Consider the following 16,868-nt stretch of genomic DNA (forward strand, 5'->3'; position numbering starts at 1 on the left):
CTTTAAGATGCTATTCCAAGAAAAGAGTTCAAGTTCAGAAGGATCCCTCTATAGGAAATGTTCTAAGTTAAAAAGAACATGTCATTACTTTATTTACCTCTGCTGATTTCAGATGTTTCAGAAGAGATTAACCATCCTTCCTTTTCTTTCACATTCTTTAATAAACTATCTCTCCTACTATGTTGATAGTATTTCAGAAATTCGTCGAACATTTTTTTGTGGCATGTACTGGTTTTCTATCATCCAGCAAACTTGCTTTCACTGTAGGATGCCAGCCTTCCAAATGGCTAAAAAGGTGGGACACTTTGAGAATATTGGCTGTGGCCTGGGCTGGATATCCAGACAGAGAACTGGATAACTGAAGAGCCTGGCCAACTTTGAAACCATTTCTCCATCCCCAAATCCCGCAAACCAATATGCATTTATTAGAACTTGCTAAGAATGAGAGTTAGAGTCTGGCTATCACCCATAGATGTCAGACGAGAACTTTATTAAAGAAAAAAACTTTCTTGAAAGTTTTTCTCCATCTATGAAAGGTTGTTGCATATCTGTTCGTTGTCTTTGCTATAAAGACTAAAGTAACTATGAAGATTCATTCATACTTCCAAACTAAGAAAAAAATCAGTATTATTCAAGTTACTTTTAATATAAAACATGCAGACTTAATGAGTCAAGTTTAAGTCAGTAGGAAAAATTATTTATTAACAGTACAAATTCAATTAAAAATCTACGGAATGGTATACTGGACAAATCAATTAACTTATACAGACACATGCTGAAATTAATATGCATATGGAATATTCACCTTCAGCATCAGAAAACAAAAAGATTTCTGCACTTCCATTCATTACCCATCGGACTACTAAATATAATTTCAAGCAGATGCAAAACAGCAAATAAAATAATAATGAAATACACTTCACACAACTGCATATATTAGCTATCTTTAGGAGATACTTCCTTAACTCAATTCCAATGCTGTGATATTTTTCTCAACTCTGGCCAGTTTCCTGCAAGGAGCTATCCAAAGTTCACTCCAGACTGTGGAAAACATCTTTCAACCAAGTACAGAAAGAAGTCAAGCTGCTAGAGTTAATTTCACCCAAAATAGCCTATATCTACCTCACCCGAAAAGTAATGATTCAAGTCCTACACTAAATTAATCTTTGTTCACCTTCTTTCTCCGAGACATGTAAATTAGAAGGAGATGGTTTTATTCTGTCAGTCACAAAGGAAGGAATAGAAGCAGATGCAACAGTATCAGGAAACACAGGCATGGGTATTGGTGCCAGTGTGACAAACCGGAAGAGTCATAAGGGATTTTACAAAGTTCACAAAGTTCTACAAAGGAGATGCAGATGTGCAGTCTGCCATTTTAATTACCACAAAGGAAGAGATTTCTACATAGTTTTGACAGAAAAACTTCGAGTGGAGGGAAAAAAAGAAGTCATGTACAAGATGAGCATGCACCTTCTTCTCTGAACTAAGGATTATCAGTGTAGTGGCACTAGTACAGTTACTCAGTTTGCTGTATTTTACTGCATGTTTATCCATACAGAAACTTACCAGAAATTTTTTGCTTGGAACTGATGGCTCTCTATGCATGCAATAATGGTCTGCTGTCCGTCAATTGTTTTACCATAAACCTTAATTAAAAATGAAAAAAACCCACCAAAAAATAGTTAAAATTTCAGTATCTGTCTTGCTCAAACTACTTAGAGATATCTAGTCCTATTATAGTTACAATACAGAATAAACTGTAAAATTTAATTTTTATTATGTGAGAACCACTATGGTTCTCACATAATATGCAGTACATGAAACATTAAAATGTATATTACAATGCAGAAAAAAATTAAGATTAGAACATCTGAAGATCAAGCATCTTCACTGAAATTTTATATACTGTGAACTTATTTTTCTGCAACTATAGGAATTTTAAGCATATAGCAGTGACTGCTGTGACAATATATATTACCAGCTGAGTTTCAGATACCAGTTATTCTACAACTAATGATGATTTAATCCTTTACAGACCAGCGAAAAGGTGACTAAATGGGTGGGTTTGGTCCTCTGTTCTGCTTTATCCCCTAAAGCCAAATACTAATGAAATTATTTCAATGAACATCCAATCTGGTTTCCTTTACAGAAGCTGGAACTCATCTGAGTGCCTGAGGATCCAATTCAACTTGTTAACTCAGCAACTGATTTTTCTAAAATCTGTTTTCCCTAGTTAATTTTTCCATCAGGTTAATATAAAGCACAGGACAGCTATCATTAGATCAGTTTGCTGAACTTTAAATAGTGATAGGGCTCCTAGCAGCAAACGAATGCTATTTTGGTCCAGAGCAAGCAGTTTTATTTTAAGCCGCCATCAGAACCCACCGATTCTGGTGGTAAGAATATAGCACTTTGATATACAGGAGACGTGGTGGAGAGAAAACAGTTTGCTTTACTGACAGTTTTGTCAGTAAACCAAGCCAAAACCATTTGTATCGTATGCATTTTTTTTTTAAAGTAACCAGCCAGGTAGCCAGGATCAGTGGGATCAACCTGCAGTAGTCTACAGAAGGTCTTAATGGTTTAAGAAATTTAAATAATAATTGTTCAGAACTGAGAGTTAAATCTTCACTATGACCTGCAGTAACCACCCACTAGTAATCCAATAGCAGAAATACTAAAATTCTGAAGTTTTCCTCATTTCTGTGTATAAATCCTTGACAGGACTAAATTCTTAACAGTTGAAACTGCCTATCTTCCTGGTTTACAAAGAGTTACACTTTTATTTTAGATTTTTATCTATAGTGGTACCGTGGTTATCTAATGCAGTACTTACTGTGCAGACACCATTTGGGTAGTGTTCCTTCACATATGCTTTCATTGCTGTTTCAACTGAATTTCTCCAGGATTCTATGGCATTTTCAACTTCGTGGGGTCTAGGATCAGTAGCCTCCTTTCTTAAGTGATCAAATTTAAAGGAAATCTTGTTCTTGGGATCCAAAAATTTTCCATTTCCCAAATCACCATGTTCTGTTATCAAAACCTATATTATAAAATTTTAGTTAATAACATTTGCTATTGAATAAAGAGGAAAAAAAATACCATGCCAAATCTAACTATATCCTACATTTAACTGGAGCTTACTCATATCCAAAGACTCACACTTCAAACAAAATACACATATAGCAAGAGAAGACAAGGCTAACATGACATACTGACCTGGAAAAAAAAAATCCTGAATCTTACCCTCTTACTGCAACAAATAATGCAATACAGAAATTCATGTCTCCTGGTATGAAAGACAGAGAAAATTGTTTCTATAACTCCACATCAGGTCTGACTGAATTCAGAACACCACCACAGAATGAAATTTCAAGCTCGTTAGAGGCCTTAAATGATTAACTGATGGAACTGATACAAACGGAAGGCCATAATCTCCATATTTTGGCAGGGACGATACATTTCTTTTCACTTTCTTGCCAAGATATGTTCCAATACCAGAACAGCTTTAACAGTTTAAGAAACATTGCAAGTATTTCATTGTATTCATACCTGTTCATCGTAACCGTCAATTTTTACTGGAGTAAACTGGTCCAAATTGTACTGTGCAAATGCACTACAAGAGAAAAAAAACAACACCAAAAGCCTGCATTAAGCACAATCTTTTTCCTTAGTAGCTGTAAGAGATTTAAATAATAGCTAATGATCTGGGCAAGAATCCATCAAAAAATTATATCAATGCTTCATTACCTAGCAGGCCCAAATTATTGGCATCACCTTGGTTCTTAGATTCCAACCACCATTACACAACGATTTATGTTCAAAAGTAATACAATACAGACAAAAACAGAACCCATAGAAACTGGAGGAACAAAAAAAAGTTTAAATTCCACAGGGATCCAACCAACTAAGCCAGGTATCTCCATTCTTACAGATGAAACTAATTTTGGCATAAAATACAATAGTCATAATGTTTTGATATAACAGTAGGGTATAAGGAAGCAGTACCTTACAGATGTTCAGTGCCTATAACACCTACCAAGAAACGGAAAATGAAATCCAAAAAGGTGGAGACTAGTTCCAAAATTCAGGTCACCCATTTCTAAAACAGTTGCTCTAATCATTAGGATACAATACAGATCTCTCTTCTGCCAAGAATTTAATCTTGATCAAAGATGTACAACACACATAATAGGGTTTTACTGGCCAAGCACACAGGTTTTTAAACGAATCACTGACAGTGAAAGTCTTACTGAAAAACATCTAGCTTTTATGCAACTGAGTATGTGGCATCTGGTACTTACTGGGCTGCTCCTTCCCTGAGAAGATTGTCATTATTAAGCAGCAACCGAACATCTGAAAGGAGATATTTGCAACATAACTCAGTTAACTCAGAAACTTTTGTTTCAGTCACATAACAAATGTCAGCAGAACAAAAAAACCAAACCACCCCATACCCATACAGACTGCTAGGTAGGAAATTTATTGGTTCATGTTTCATAATTTTGACTGAACAAAATGAGAAGAGTACTACAGAAATGGATCTCTTCCAACACAATCTGGTAAGCAGATATAAGCCATATTATACAGGCTGTATGACAGCTCTAGGAATTTGTCAAACTAGTTTTTACAGAAGTTCTGAATGAGAACAGCACAGGATTCAAGTGAGTTCACTTTTAAGATGTAAACTACCGAATTCCTCCTACTGTATTGATGGTAGTGGTTACTGTATTTTGACAACACTAATATGGTATGTGTTACACTTACTTTTTTTTTTAAGTCTTACTATTTTTGCTCTCATTCCTTAATGACATTTAGTAGTCAGAGCACAATATATCATAACACCATTTCTCCTACCATCATGCCAGAGACATATGAATATAGAATAAAGTCAATACTCTCCTCAGAATGCCTTCATATTTACTATGCAGTAAATTGTTATTTATGTACTTGACTTACTGGTATATTATTTAGTAGGCACTATTTTAATAACAATTTAATGCACTGATCATAAACTAGCTGATCATTAGTCTCTCTATAACATTTTAAACTCTTCTGAAGATTCCCAAGATATCATGCAAATAATAAAAAAAGGGAATATATATGAAGTATTTTTTCTTAAAAAAAACACAGCAAAACCCAACAACAACAACAAACCCCAAACCAAATCATAAAATAACAGAACAACCCGAACAGAAAAAGCAACCCCACAAACCCAAAAAAACCCCACACCAAACCAAACAAAAACATAATTTATAGAATTGGAATTTAAAGCTTTCTCTCTCTTTTTTAAAGAAGAATCTCATTGAACATCGGTCACACATTTATGATCAAATGTTTTGTTATGTGTTTTCAAACACATTATACTCTGATATTGAGCAGGTAGTTGCAACTGTGAACTAGCTTAACAATAAAGTTTATAGCAGTACTACTATAAGAAATTCTATTAACATTCAGGGAGCGGGGTTAATGGGCTGCTCACCAACATTTCATTTCACAAATGCAGTACAAGGTAAGTTTATAATAATCAGCTGGTCACAGTTTAACTAAAGAACATTACATTCTTTAACAAATTTAAGCCCTCTCCAGCCTGACATTGACTAAAAGTTTAGTATACTAAACTTGCTGCTTAAATAGCATCAGAGCTATTTGTAAGCTACCACTACAACAGGTATGCTTTCTTACATGAGCTGTATGCCCACATATCTTGATGCAAGACAAACACATCAATTTTTAAAGAAAAATAACTTAGGTAAAGTTCAGGCAACAATAGTTGAGAAAAGCTAATTTCAAGTTTCCTTTCACCTTACCAATACACTCAGTAAAATGAAGCATGCTGAGAATTTAAGGGTTAAAAACATTTGGAGAAGATTAATATTCTTTTCACAAGTGGCATTAAGCAGTAGTCCTTTGTATACTCAAGGTTAAGTATTTGTAATGATATTCTTTCTTCAAAAAAACCAAAACATAACAACATTTTAATTTCAGCTAGTTGAAAATCAGAATTATCTATCAAAAACTGAAAAAAGTACATATGTCTTCTAAATGAAAACCCTAGCAACTGTTAATTCATGACTGATTAAAAACAGAAAGAAAGCTCATTCTCACATCACAAAGAAAAGTGGTACTTTCCCTCTCTTGCATTTAAACTCCAAGCTGTCTTGTGACTGCAAAGTCTATTATGCCAAGCTACAAAACCAGCTCTTACAGCAAGTGAGCTGCTAATATAAGCTACATGAAATTCAGGAGAGTAACCAGCAATACAGTTTTGGATATAGATGCCTTAAACGAAAGGACAGAGCAGACAGACTCACCATTGAACACCTCATTGAATTCCCCAGGAGGAGCGTGTATTATGAATTTCGCTGCTATACGCACCTTAAATACAAAAACAATTATGTGGTTGTGCATACTTGTATTCATTCCTATTCAAACCAATGATGGTATAGGTTTAATACCCAGACATGAAACTGTACAGCTCTCACCATTTCATATATTTGTTCACATCATTTAAACTACTCTGTTTTTGTCAGAAACACAGAATATGAAGCTCCACCTCCTCAAACAGATTAAAAGGAGTTTATATGTGATAGAAGCAGATAGAGAAATTGAGTTACTCATGTTTTGTATTACTGGCAAAAAGAGAAATATTAATATAACAAATAAGTTCAATAATATATTCACAATCTATTTCAACTTTCAGTCCATGGATGCCTGGGAATCAACACACATTCCAAGAGAGCCAGAAACTATAATGAAGATACATTCCTTCTTCAAAGCTTCTCCTCTCATTTTACCACACATCCCAGGGTTCTAAACATTCCAAAAGGTCCACAGCTAGACAGTAATCGATAGATTACATAAGCTTAAAAACACTTGCATGGACCTTGAAGCATGTAATTTCACCTGCATCTATCTGTAAGGCCTCTTAGTACCACAGTATCAGCAGATAAAGTTTAAAAAACACCTCAAGAACTTCTTTAATGCAAGTCCTTGAGCAACTGCATTCAGCCACAAATTCTTGCAGACAAAACACAGCATAATCCAGTACTTCAACTAAATGTCCAGGCACCTGCCCTGCTTTTCTCCCTCCTGCTTGCACAAGAACTTGTACAACCACACAGTTAGCAAAAATTAGAAAGGTTCCCCAAACTGGTTCACTGCAGGAGCTGCAGACAAAAGGTTGTTTCTTCTGTGCTTGCAAAAGGAACACAAAAATGTCTTTTTTTTTTTTTTTTAATGTGAAGCAACCTTAGAACTTTTCAACTACTACCTTACTTGTAGAATGTCACTCAGCAGACTTGCTTTCATTCATTCTTCTTTCCCCCTTAAAATGTTAATGGCACCCATTATAAAAATAAATAAATGTTGTTTTCCTAACTTAACCTGACAAAATTTCCTATCCTTCACACTTTACAGTTACCTAAGTTGAGGAGACATTCAAAGCTCTCTTGCATCCTTGATATGATGTTGCTACTCAAATACAGGATACTACCTGAACCATAGCTCCCATTTCTGACACCTTCAGTTACATTTCTATCGCATAAAGAGCTGGGAGATTCAGTGTTTGCACTCTCTTGGCTTCCTGTTTGAAATTAAGGTGTTTGAGAATCACATGCTCACAGAATCATTAAGGTTGCAAAAGACCTTTAAGATCATCAAGTCCAACCATCAACACACCACCACCATACCCACTAAACCACATCCTGAAGTGCAATGTCTACACGTTTTTTTGAACACTTCCAGTGATGGTGACTCCACCACCTCCCTGGGTAGCCTGTTCCAATGCTTGACCACTCTCTCCGTAAAGAAATTTTTTCTAATATCTACTCTAAACCTCTCCTGGCACAGCTTGAGGCCATTTCTTCTCATCCTATCACTTGTTACTTGGTAAAAGAGACCAACACCCTCCGCACCACAATCCCCTTTCAGGGAGTTGTAGAGAGCAATAAGGTCTCCCCTCAGCCACCTCTGCTCCAGACTGAACAACCCCAGTTCCCTCAGCTGCGCCTCAGAAGACTTGTGCTCCAGACCCCTCACCAGCTTTGTTGCCCTTCTCTGGACACACTCCAGCACCTCAATGTCCTTCTTGTAGTGAGAGGCCCAAAACTGAACACAGTATTCGAGGTGTGGCCTCAACAGTGCTGACTACAGGGGCAAATTAACAAATTTAACTCCATTAATAAATATCTAAAAGTAACCAAAGAATGCTTTACCTTTATACCTTTATATACATGTGAAGCTACAAAAGAGCTGTCTGAGCATGCTAAAGGTCTTGAACTGACTCGTAAACAGCTTTCATAGTTGAGGGCAGCAATACAGCCAGTGCTTGGGCCCCAGGTTCTTGACAGGGACCAAATTTCAGACAACAGTCTCCAGCAGAGATGGTTCAAGCTTAGAGTGCCCCAAGAGAATGCTTAGCTGCCTCATGAGCAGTGTTGAAACCTCCATGAGATCCGACATGACTAGCCCAGGCAGCTTTCTGCTCACCAACAGTCAGGACATAACCAGAGCTGGCTAATGGAAATGAAAAGGATGTCAGTTCCCAACTTTCTGAATTTAATGCTACATTTTGGATTGCAGCCAGCCTTTATCTGCTGCCTCAAATACCTAAATCAGAACTCCTCTTTCCATGTAAACATAAATTTGCATTATACTGAGATAAATGCCACAGAGTTTACTCTTCTCAAAAGAGACCGAGAGAGGCAAAAGTATCTTTTTCTATGGCAGCTTATTAAAGCACTTGCCCAGAGAAGAAGAAAGCCTGACTTGGATTGTCTCCTTTGACCCAAAGGAATGTAAACTCATCTGCATTAGCCAGAGATTACCACACCCTTCCCAAGTGAGGACATACTCCATACCTCTCCTGCTGAAGTCAGGGCACTCTGTACACAGCTCAGAGCTCAACCCAAAGCAATCTAAAGGACCTGAAATACAGCTAACCTACAGTATTATTAAAGCACTCATGAACAAGAAGGGCAAGACAGGCTCCAAGGCTCTATTAGCAGGACATTTTATCAAATGACCAATTAACAGAGTCTGGGATCAAACTGAAATTTAGGCCTCACACTTAAGAGCAGGTATTTAGTTGTGCTTTCAGCATGACTATCAGGCTGACTCCCAGCTCAAAGTCAGGTGAAGCGACACTCTGCATTTTGCTAACCTGCTTTTGTGAAGCCCATTTAAAACTAACCCACCTTTCTTCAGCAGTTAAACCAAATTAACTTCTCTGTGGAAACGAGTACCTGAAAAAGCCATGTTTCCCCAACTCATACACACAGGAAGCACATACAGAAGAATTAAAACCAGTAGTATCACTTAACACACTTATGGCTTTTTTATTGCCACTGAGTTTTTCCAGAAATAAATGCTCTAAAGGAGGTTTCCCTGTTTTCCAAACCCAGACCGATACTGAAAGATAAAGGAATACACCTTCATGAGCCTCAATGAGATGAAGATCTCCCCCTTTTGGCAGTAAAAAGCCACTGGCTCAGCTATCACTTGAGGAAACACAACTTAAAGAAAGGGACAGTCTATTTAAAATGTGGTATTTATGGGGGGGGGGGGGAAATTATATAATAATACACAATAAAATCATATAAAATATGTAATATAGGAAGAAGCACATTATTTGTAATACAAAGCAACAGGCACAAAGCTCAACTGCAATATAGTCCAGTTGAGATAGGAGGTTACTTTTGCTGAAAACTGTTTAAGAAAACACTTCAACAGATGCATTCCAGTTGAAACCAATACTGGCTATTCAATACATTGAGATTTTTATAAATTGATTAGAACCGATTTGCACAAGTCAAAACAGAACATAACATTTTAAAAGTCTAAATAACAAAACCTTTTTCATTCAAGAGAACTGCACCTTCACACACAGTACAAGAGCCTTATATACATTTCAGCAAGTAAGGAAAAATTAGGTTACAGTCGAATATTCCTTTAGAAAACCCAAAAGCAAAGACTGAGAAATCACCTGAGGTTTCTCCACTTATTACTCTAGTTACTCCCAAAACACCACCTAAAGTTTAAGACAGTGTTCTATTCATGTTGTTTCCAAGATTACATTTACAGTCACTGTTTTCAGTCAAATGTCTGCAGAACAGTTTGCAAGAAACTATAAACTTCAGAGTTCACTAATCCAGAACATCTGATTATCAATGGTTCACAAAAAACAGGTCTTGCAAACAGCTTTTACCACAAGCCTGTGTAAGGAAGTGCACATGCTATTCCTTGAACGCACAAAACCAATCTAAATACATTTTCATAAAACATGACTTCATGCAGTTTGAGCATTAATTTGGGCAAATCATACAGAGGCTACCAGGAAGTTACAAAAAAAAAAAAAAAAAAAAGACTTCTGAAACACTGAGAAGGGAAGCATTCCCCCCACTGCAGGTGTATATTTTCACATATACACCAGTTAGTCATCAATTCTCACTTAAGTGGAAGTCTGACATCAATAGGTAAGAGCTAGCGAGATTTACTTTAGTGCGATTTACTTTCTCAATTCAAGTGAAGCCAAATGCTACCCATCACATCAGTTATAAGCTTTTTGATTTTATAAAGTAAACTATTTCAGTTAAGGTAAAAATCCAGACAGAGAAGCTTAGCAAAAAAGAGAAAAGGACAGGTTTGTTGTATGCAATGAGCATGGATATTAGACATAATAATGCCTAATTCTCCATTCTGCTAGAGATTCAAACAATTTGTCTACCAACAAATGCCTACACTCAGATACTACAGTATTTGCAGTTTTCAGACTACACAAGCAGAGGTTGCAATGTACAGAATACTGTCAGTTATGCTAAATCTGCCTTGTTTTCATACTTCTGCCTTTAATTCACAATCTAATTTCTCTCAAGGCATGACACCCATCAGATACATACAGAAATCCTACTTCTCTACCTTTTCCAGACCGAGTCATTCTGAAGTTTGTTTTATTTTGAAGAAGTTATACTCAGTGACTTCAAATGCCCCCAAACCACTCTTCCTGTTCCTGGCACATCGGAACTGACACTGGTTGAAAAAGCCCGACCTTCTGCGCTGTACGTTCCTATATATGGTCATGAATACGTGCTCACAGCAGTGCAGGGGCTCCCACCGCGCCACGGTCAACTCCACTAAGATATGCTCATTTCTGATAACCAGCTAGGGTACACCTAACAACAAAAAAGGCATTAAAACTTGTTAGCTTTTCTTCCCCCACCCCCCCTCTTCCCTTTTTCTTTTCCCCCTTTTTAACTGAACTGAAATACAGCTGTAATTGCCAGACACCCTGACAGCTCACTCCTTCAAGCAACAGCCATGCTGTGCAGGAAAAACGTGTTGGTAAGCAAGATGCTGGGAAACCACATATTTTGTCCTTACTCTTTCCTACACATCACTTCAAGTTCAGCTGTGAACTCCTCACAGCAGGGAGACTCACCCTTCCTCTACACCCGTAGCAAGTTAAAGTTTACTGTTCTGGAGCAATAAAAATGAAATAGTGAAGTACATATTAAAAGCACTTTTTACCCAAAAACTGCGTGCAAATTTGGAGGGAGTGGACGGGGGAGAAGTAACAAAAGACCTCCACAATACATTTCCACTCAAAGACAACTTTGTTGCTAATCAAAGGAAAAAACAGAGGTTTCAACAAGTTGTTTTTATCTGTGATCATAGAAAGTGTTACAGAAGGAGCAAGGCACTGTATATCATGCATTTATGTTCTGGATTCCTGAGAGCACCCTTGCTTGCGTATAAAACAAATCTCCCACTTACATGAACCTATGTTTGGCAAAAGTAGTAGATGACAGATCACATTTGGGAGAAGGGAGCTCTTTGGTTCTGCTCTAGGAGCAGTAAACAGAACAGTCCTACTCCTGGTGTCATACCTTCTGCCACAGCTCTCCTTGCCGGTTCAGGAAATCTTTCCGCAGGCAACTGAACAAATGGCTTTGTCTTGACCCACTGAACTCTATTTACAGGCAGCTACAAGGGCTTCTTACAATTAGCCCGTAGTTACAGAAATATTAACACAGTTAAGCTGATTCAAAGTAGATAAATTTTCAATTCTCTCAAGACCCTGTAATTCACATTCACAATAACATGCAAGTCACTCGGGGATCCTGCTTGTACTGCCTGGAGCGACAGTGGACAAAAGACTTGTCTAGTTTTATTGAGTCCTGAATTTGATTGAAGCTCATGTTTTGAGTTCAGTTGAGCCATTATTTTTCATTACGCAGCTTTACTTTCTAATGAACAATAAAACTACTCTGACATATTCTACCAGTCAGAATTAATTTTGCGTTGACACCTGTACCACATTAAGGAACACTGTCTAAGGTTCAATCAGCCACCTCAGAAATCATCTTCAACATACAATGCCCAATGATCTGTCAGTGTTGCAAACATCAACATAGTTCTGAGTTTGCAAATCCTTCAATGTTTGGGTTGTTTTTTGTTTTGTTTTGGTTTTTTTTAAGTAACTGTCTTCTCCTTTAGATGGGTAGATACTTGGTATTATTGGCTCCGATTGCTCATTACATTCTTCGGTTAGATACAACCCAGGATGTTACACCAGCAATTACAATACATCTTTTAAAATAAAAAAGAGCTGGGAATGTTTCGTAATTGGCATAAACTGACCTAGTACTATGCTGCTGTTGCCACCAAAAGGACTGATGTCCCTGCCTCCTCCCAAGTAAGCCCTGTGATCCATTTTTACAAACTCCCTTGTACCACCAGTGCTCACCTATTTACGTGAGCACCCAGAGAAGCAATTGATCTAGCTAAAGAATAGCTTTCAAAGGTGGCAAGAACAGAGAAATCAATTAACTTACCAAAAGAGCTTTAAATAATTATTACTTCTTGCTGCTAACAGTTTAGTGAGGTGAGTAAACCTTCAAAGGGCCAGACAAGCACTGAGAACATGTATGTGAGAAAGGGATTACCGCATGTCAGTAACAAACCATCTTTTCAGCATCTCATGAAACCTCGCCCATACCCACAGGTATGATTTCAAATAGTGAAGAAGCATCCCGAAACATGCATCATCTCACACCAGCATGGAGCAATGCCAGTGACTCTGATAGAGAGAGAAGGAATATAAAAAAGTGTTGCAACTGTTTTCCTACCAAGCTCAAATGAAAAATGCACTGTAGTGTTCAATTTACTTCTGCTTCTGGGAGATCGGAGGAAGAAAACACTGCAAAAATGTGGTTCTGTGGCACAGGAAAGGAGGGGCACATTCCATGCCTATGGCTTTGACTGAACAGATATTTCCTTCATAGCAATGCCTGAAGCTGCATTGCATCTGTAGAACATGTGTTTTCCTCAATTATTTTTAATACACAAGTATTTAAGAGCATGTAACAGTACCAGCACTTAATAGTGCTGTAACTCTTACACAGTGTGAGGTATTCTAGCTGCATGCTTTCTACCTGAAGAACTGACTTGGATAATGAGATTTAGTTTCACAAAAATAACCATTTTGAAGGGTTCTGACTGTTTCACTGTAGGGCCTTTCAGCAGCAGTGTTATTTAAACATTATAGAAGTCTCCATTTTAAAATTGCTTTACACACCACATCATATTTGATGTGGTGTGCAACTGAGATGGAATAAGTGTTTACACTCAGAGTGTAAACTCAGATGAAGGATTAAAGAAAACAAACCCAAACCAGGACTTCCAAAAGTCACTGTATCAGGTGCAGATAGCAGAGAGGAATATAAAAGCAGTGTATGTTACTTGGGCAATACACAAGTCTAACTAGAAAAAAATTAAGGAAGATAAATCTCTCCCATGTCATTTTGCAGTTATTTTTACTGCCCCTGACTAACTAAGGGGCAGTAAAACTACTAAGTGGACACCTTTGTGTCATGCGCTTCCATATTTTAATTCAGAAATATATTAAAAGAACTGTACTGTTCTCAAATTAGTGAAATAAGTATGTTTTGTTTGTGGATGTTAAAGGATCAAGATCAACCCGAAACTTTAGCTTCAGCTATCACCATCAATTACTAAAAGCTCTGAACTGAAAAAAATTGTTTGTAATTATAACATAGACAGTAGAATACATTACATTATTTTTCCCCACATCTGTATTTGTCTGAAAGCCTATGTCTTCTCAGTAGTTGGCTCTAGAACAAATAAGTCAAGAAAACCACATACATGCAAAAGTGATTCTAAAATTGATAGCGGTACCTGTTCCAAATTTGTCACACAGAACATTCTTCCTGCAGTGTCTTTAGGGTAAGTTTATCTTTAATGTAGTAGTCCCTTTTCCAGGTATGTACATGAAAACTCATAATAGGAGCAACCAGAAAAATAGAAAAAGGAAAAAGATTAAGCACATCTCAGGTTCACAACTTAGACAAGAGTTGCTTTCAGTAACTTCCAAAGGACTTTGAGAACCAAAGCAAAGGAAAAAAAAAAAAGAAAAAAGAAAAAGAAAAAAGAAAAAGGATGAATAGGAGGTATGTCCAGTAAAGTAGCATTAAGTTCCAGTCTCAGGACACTATACATTGTGTGCTTTAAAATCAGTATCTCAGACTGTATCTTTCTTTTTTGGTGCTTCCGATTTCATTGTTGGATCAAGCCCTAACATATGCAATAAACCCAAGAAACAAAATATTACTTTGGGAAGCATGCTAGAGGCTAGTACTCCCTTTGCTAAATAGAAATCTCATTACTTGAGAAAGGTCTAATGCTCTTATTGGTCTGATGTAAATTTATGAGTAAATCTTACCCATAAAACCTTCAGAAGCTGAGCAATCGCATACTTTGCTGATGAATCAGATAAACAACAGATAATAAGCATCAAAAAAAAGCTCAGAATTTTCTTGCAAAAGTCATTCATTGAAAACTGAAAAAGTAGTAAAATTTTACATTTAGTGAAAAACAAAAGCATTTACTTTTGTTTGAGACGTAAAAGGTGTAAGAAATGGCTAACCAAGATTTCACAAAGAAAGAAACCAATAGCATCCTCTCCCACATACAGAATCAAGACGTTCTGTCAGCCCAACACACGTGCTCCTCAGTTGCAGCAACTAGACATATCTTTCTCAGCAGTGGTAGCTACTATAACCTAAAAATCTCTTCATTCACATTTGCAAAGCATTTTTCCACCACAAAGCCTACATTTTTAAAGTGATCCTTCCTACTAGTTCAAGTTAATTTTTTATAATTAGATACTCCAAGGACATCAAGCCTGGATTCAATAGCAGCTGGGAAAGAAAAGGAACAAGATCAGGACTTGCGAGATGAGAAATGACTTTTAATAAAGTCATAGAATAAGGTGCCATCTTAACTGTATGTCCCCCCCAATGTCTTAAAATTCTCTCTCATAGTTACCTATTAGTTTGAAAGTTTTAATGCCTTCTGGGAAGTTAAGAAAGAATTTGAAATATTTTACATTTCAGAAGTTTTTAACTCAAGTATAAAAAAAGTAATTTCCATATGCTGAAAAATCTGCTTTCATTTCTGCATGAGCACTTCAAACTCCTTTACACCCCGCTTTCAGAAACTGGAAGTTAATATTATACAGTGCTGCTGTATACATAAAATACACCGATTCACTAAATAATAGGGCTAAAATCCTTATCCTACTCCTCTTCGTCTGCCAAAACTGACACCCACCAAAGATGGTATTTCACAGCAGAACTGTAGGTTGATGTCAGTTTTGGTGGGCAACAGAACCTTATCTGTTATATCACTAGTTATTGTCTCCAGTTTAATTACTGGATTTGCCAATAATTCATTCTATTACTCTTCTCTATTTTTCGTTCAATTTGTTTCTCTTATCTACTTAAATTATGAAGTTTCCTGGATAGCAAGCTTCTGCAAGAGTTCTGTGAGCAAAAAGGCAACAAGAACAGGACTTTTGCGTTATATATCCCTCCATGACACAGGAAAAGTCATAATCCACAAAAAGTATCTAATTTCCTCAAACTCCTAATAACAAACGAATATATGAACAGTTTTAGATATCACTGATCTTCTATTTAGATTAACATATTTCGTTTGTATTCATCTTCAAGCTTCAGATAATTATTTTTAACTTATCAAAAACACAGACAATTTTGCTTTGCACAATAACCGTCTATGGAGTTGCACAGTGAAAAGATAAGCAGCACTGGACACAAGTGGCAACAGTTAAATACTAGGAAAAGTTTCTGACAATAGGTGTGGTCAAACATTGCAACACGTCACTCAGACCCTGCAGTCTCCACCCTTGGAGATACCCAAAACTCAAAGTGCAAGCCCCTAAGCATCCTGATCTAAGTTGGCCCGCTTTGACCAAGCGGCATTCAGGTTACTTCCAGAAGTTTCTTCCAGCTTGTATGACTCTACAAATAAATGAAGTTATTATTTGTAGTTATACATACAGTATATGATCATTTTTTCAGACAGTGTTAACACGTCTGTCGTTCCACAACAAAGTCATTACAATTTCTGTTCTGTCCTTCAATCTCAAGGGTACTGATGCATTTCTAAAAAAATTAATTCCTAACTCAAGTCAACACACTGTGGTATCACAGGATTTACATAAAAATCTTAATCTTGGGAGGACTGCTATATTAGAATTACATGTCAGTCTGAGAAGCACTCCCAATTTCCTCATTCTAATTAAAGAATTTCCTCAAAATGTTATCAAAGTAACCATTGAGTTTAACCTCACCTTTGTAAAAATAATTCCTTCCACACAACTTCTGTTACATTTCACTTGTGGAAAAATGTTAACTTTCACAGTTTTGCTAATATAGTAAATTAAACAGAAGATACGCTTAAACAATAACGGAATTATTTCACATTTAAGTATTAAAGGTTTTTCAACCTGTCATCAGAACTGGCTACAGCATTTCCAGTTCCATTCA

At 36.8% G+C, this 16,868-nt stretch overlaps 1 protein-coding gene across 1 annotated transcript in view; it reads right to left on the minus strand.

Annotated features, from left to right (window-relative positions):
* Positions 1-16,868, minus strand: part of CAPZA2 (capping actin protein of muscle Z-line subunit alpha 2) — a gene marked incomplete at its 5' end in the record, with an annotated part of 31,328 nt that overhangs the window by 9,378 nt on the left and 5,082 nt on the right. The window contains 5 exons of the mRNA XM_081998804.1: positions 1,567-1,646; positions 2,837-3,043; positions 3,553-3,616; positions 4,305-4,356; positions 6,315-6,378. Coding sequence (XP_081854930.1) covers positions 1,567-1,646; positions 2,837-3,043; positions 3,553-3,616; positions 4,305-4,356; positions 6,315-6,378 — 467 coding nt within the window. The remainder of the gene's footprint in view (positions 1-1,566; positions 1,647-2,836; positions 3,044-3,552; positions 3,617-4,304; positions 4,357-6,314; positions 6,379-16,868) is intronic.

Source organism: Phaethon aethereus, assembly GCF_964289735.1.
Source record: "Phaethon aethereus genome assembly, chromosome: 1".
Classification (NCBI taxonomy): Eukaryota; Metazoa; Chordata; class Aves; order Phaethontiformes; family Phaethontidae; genus Phaethon; species Phaethon aethereus.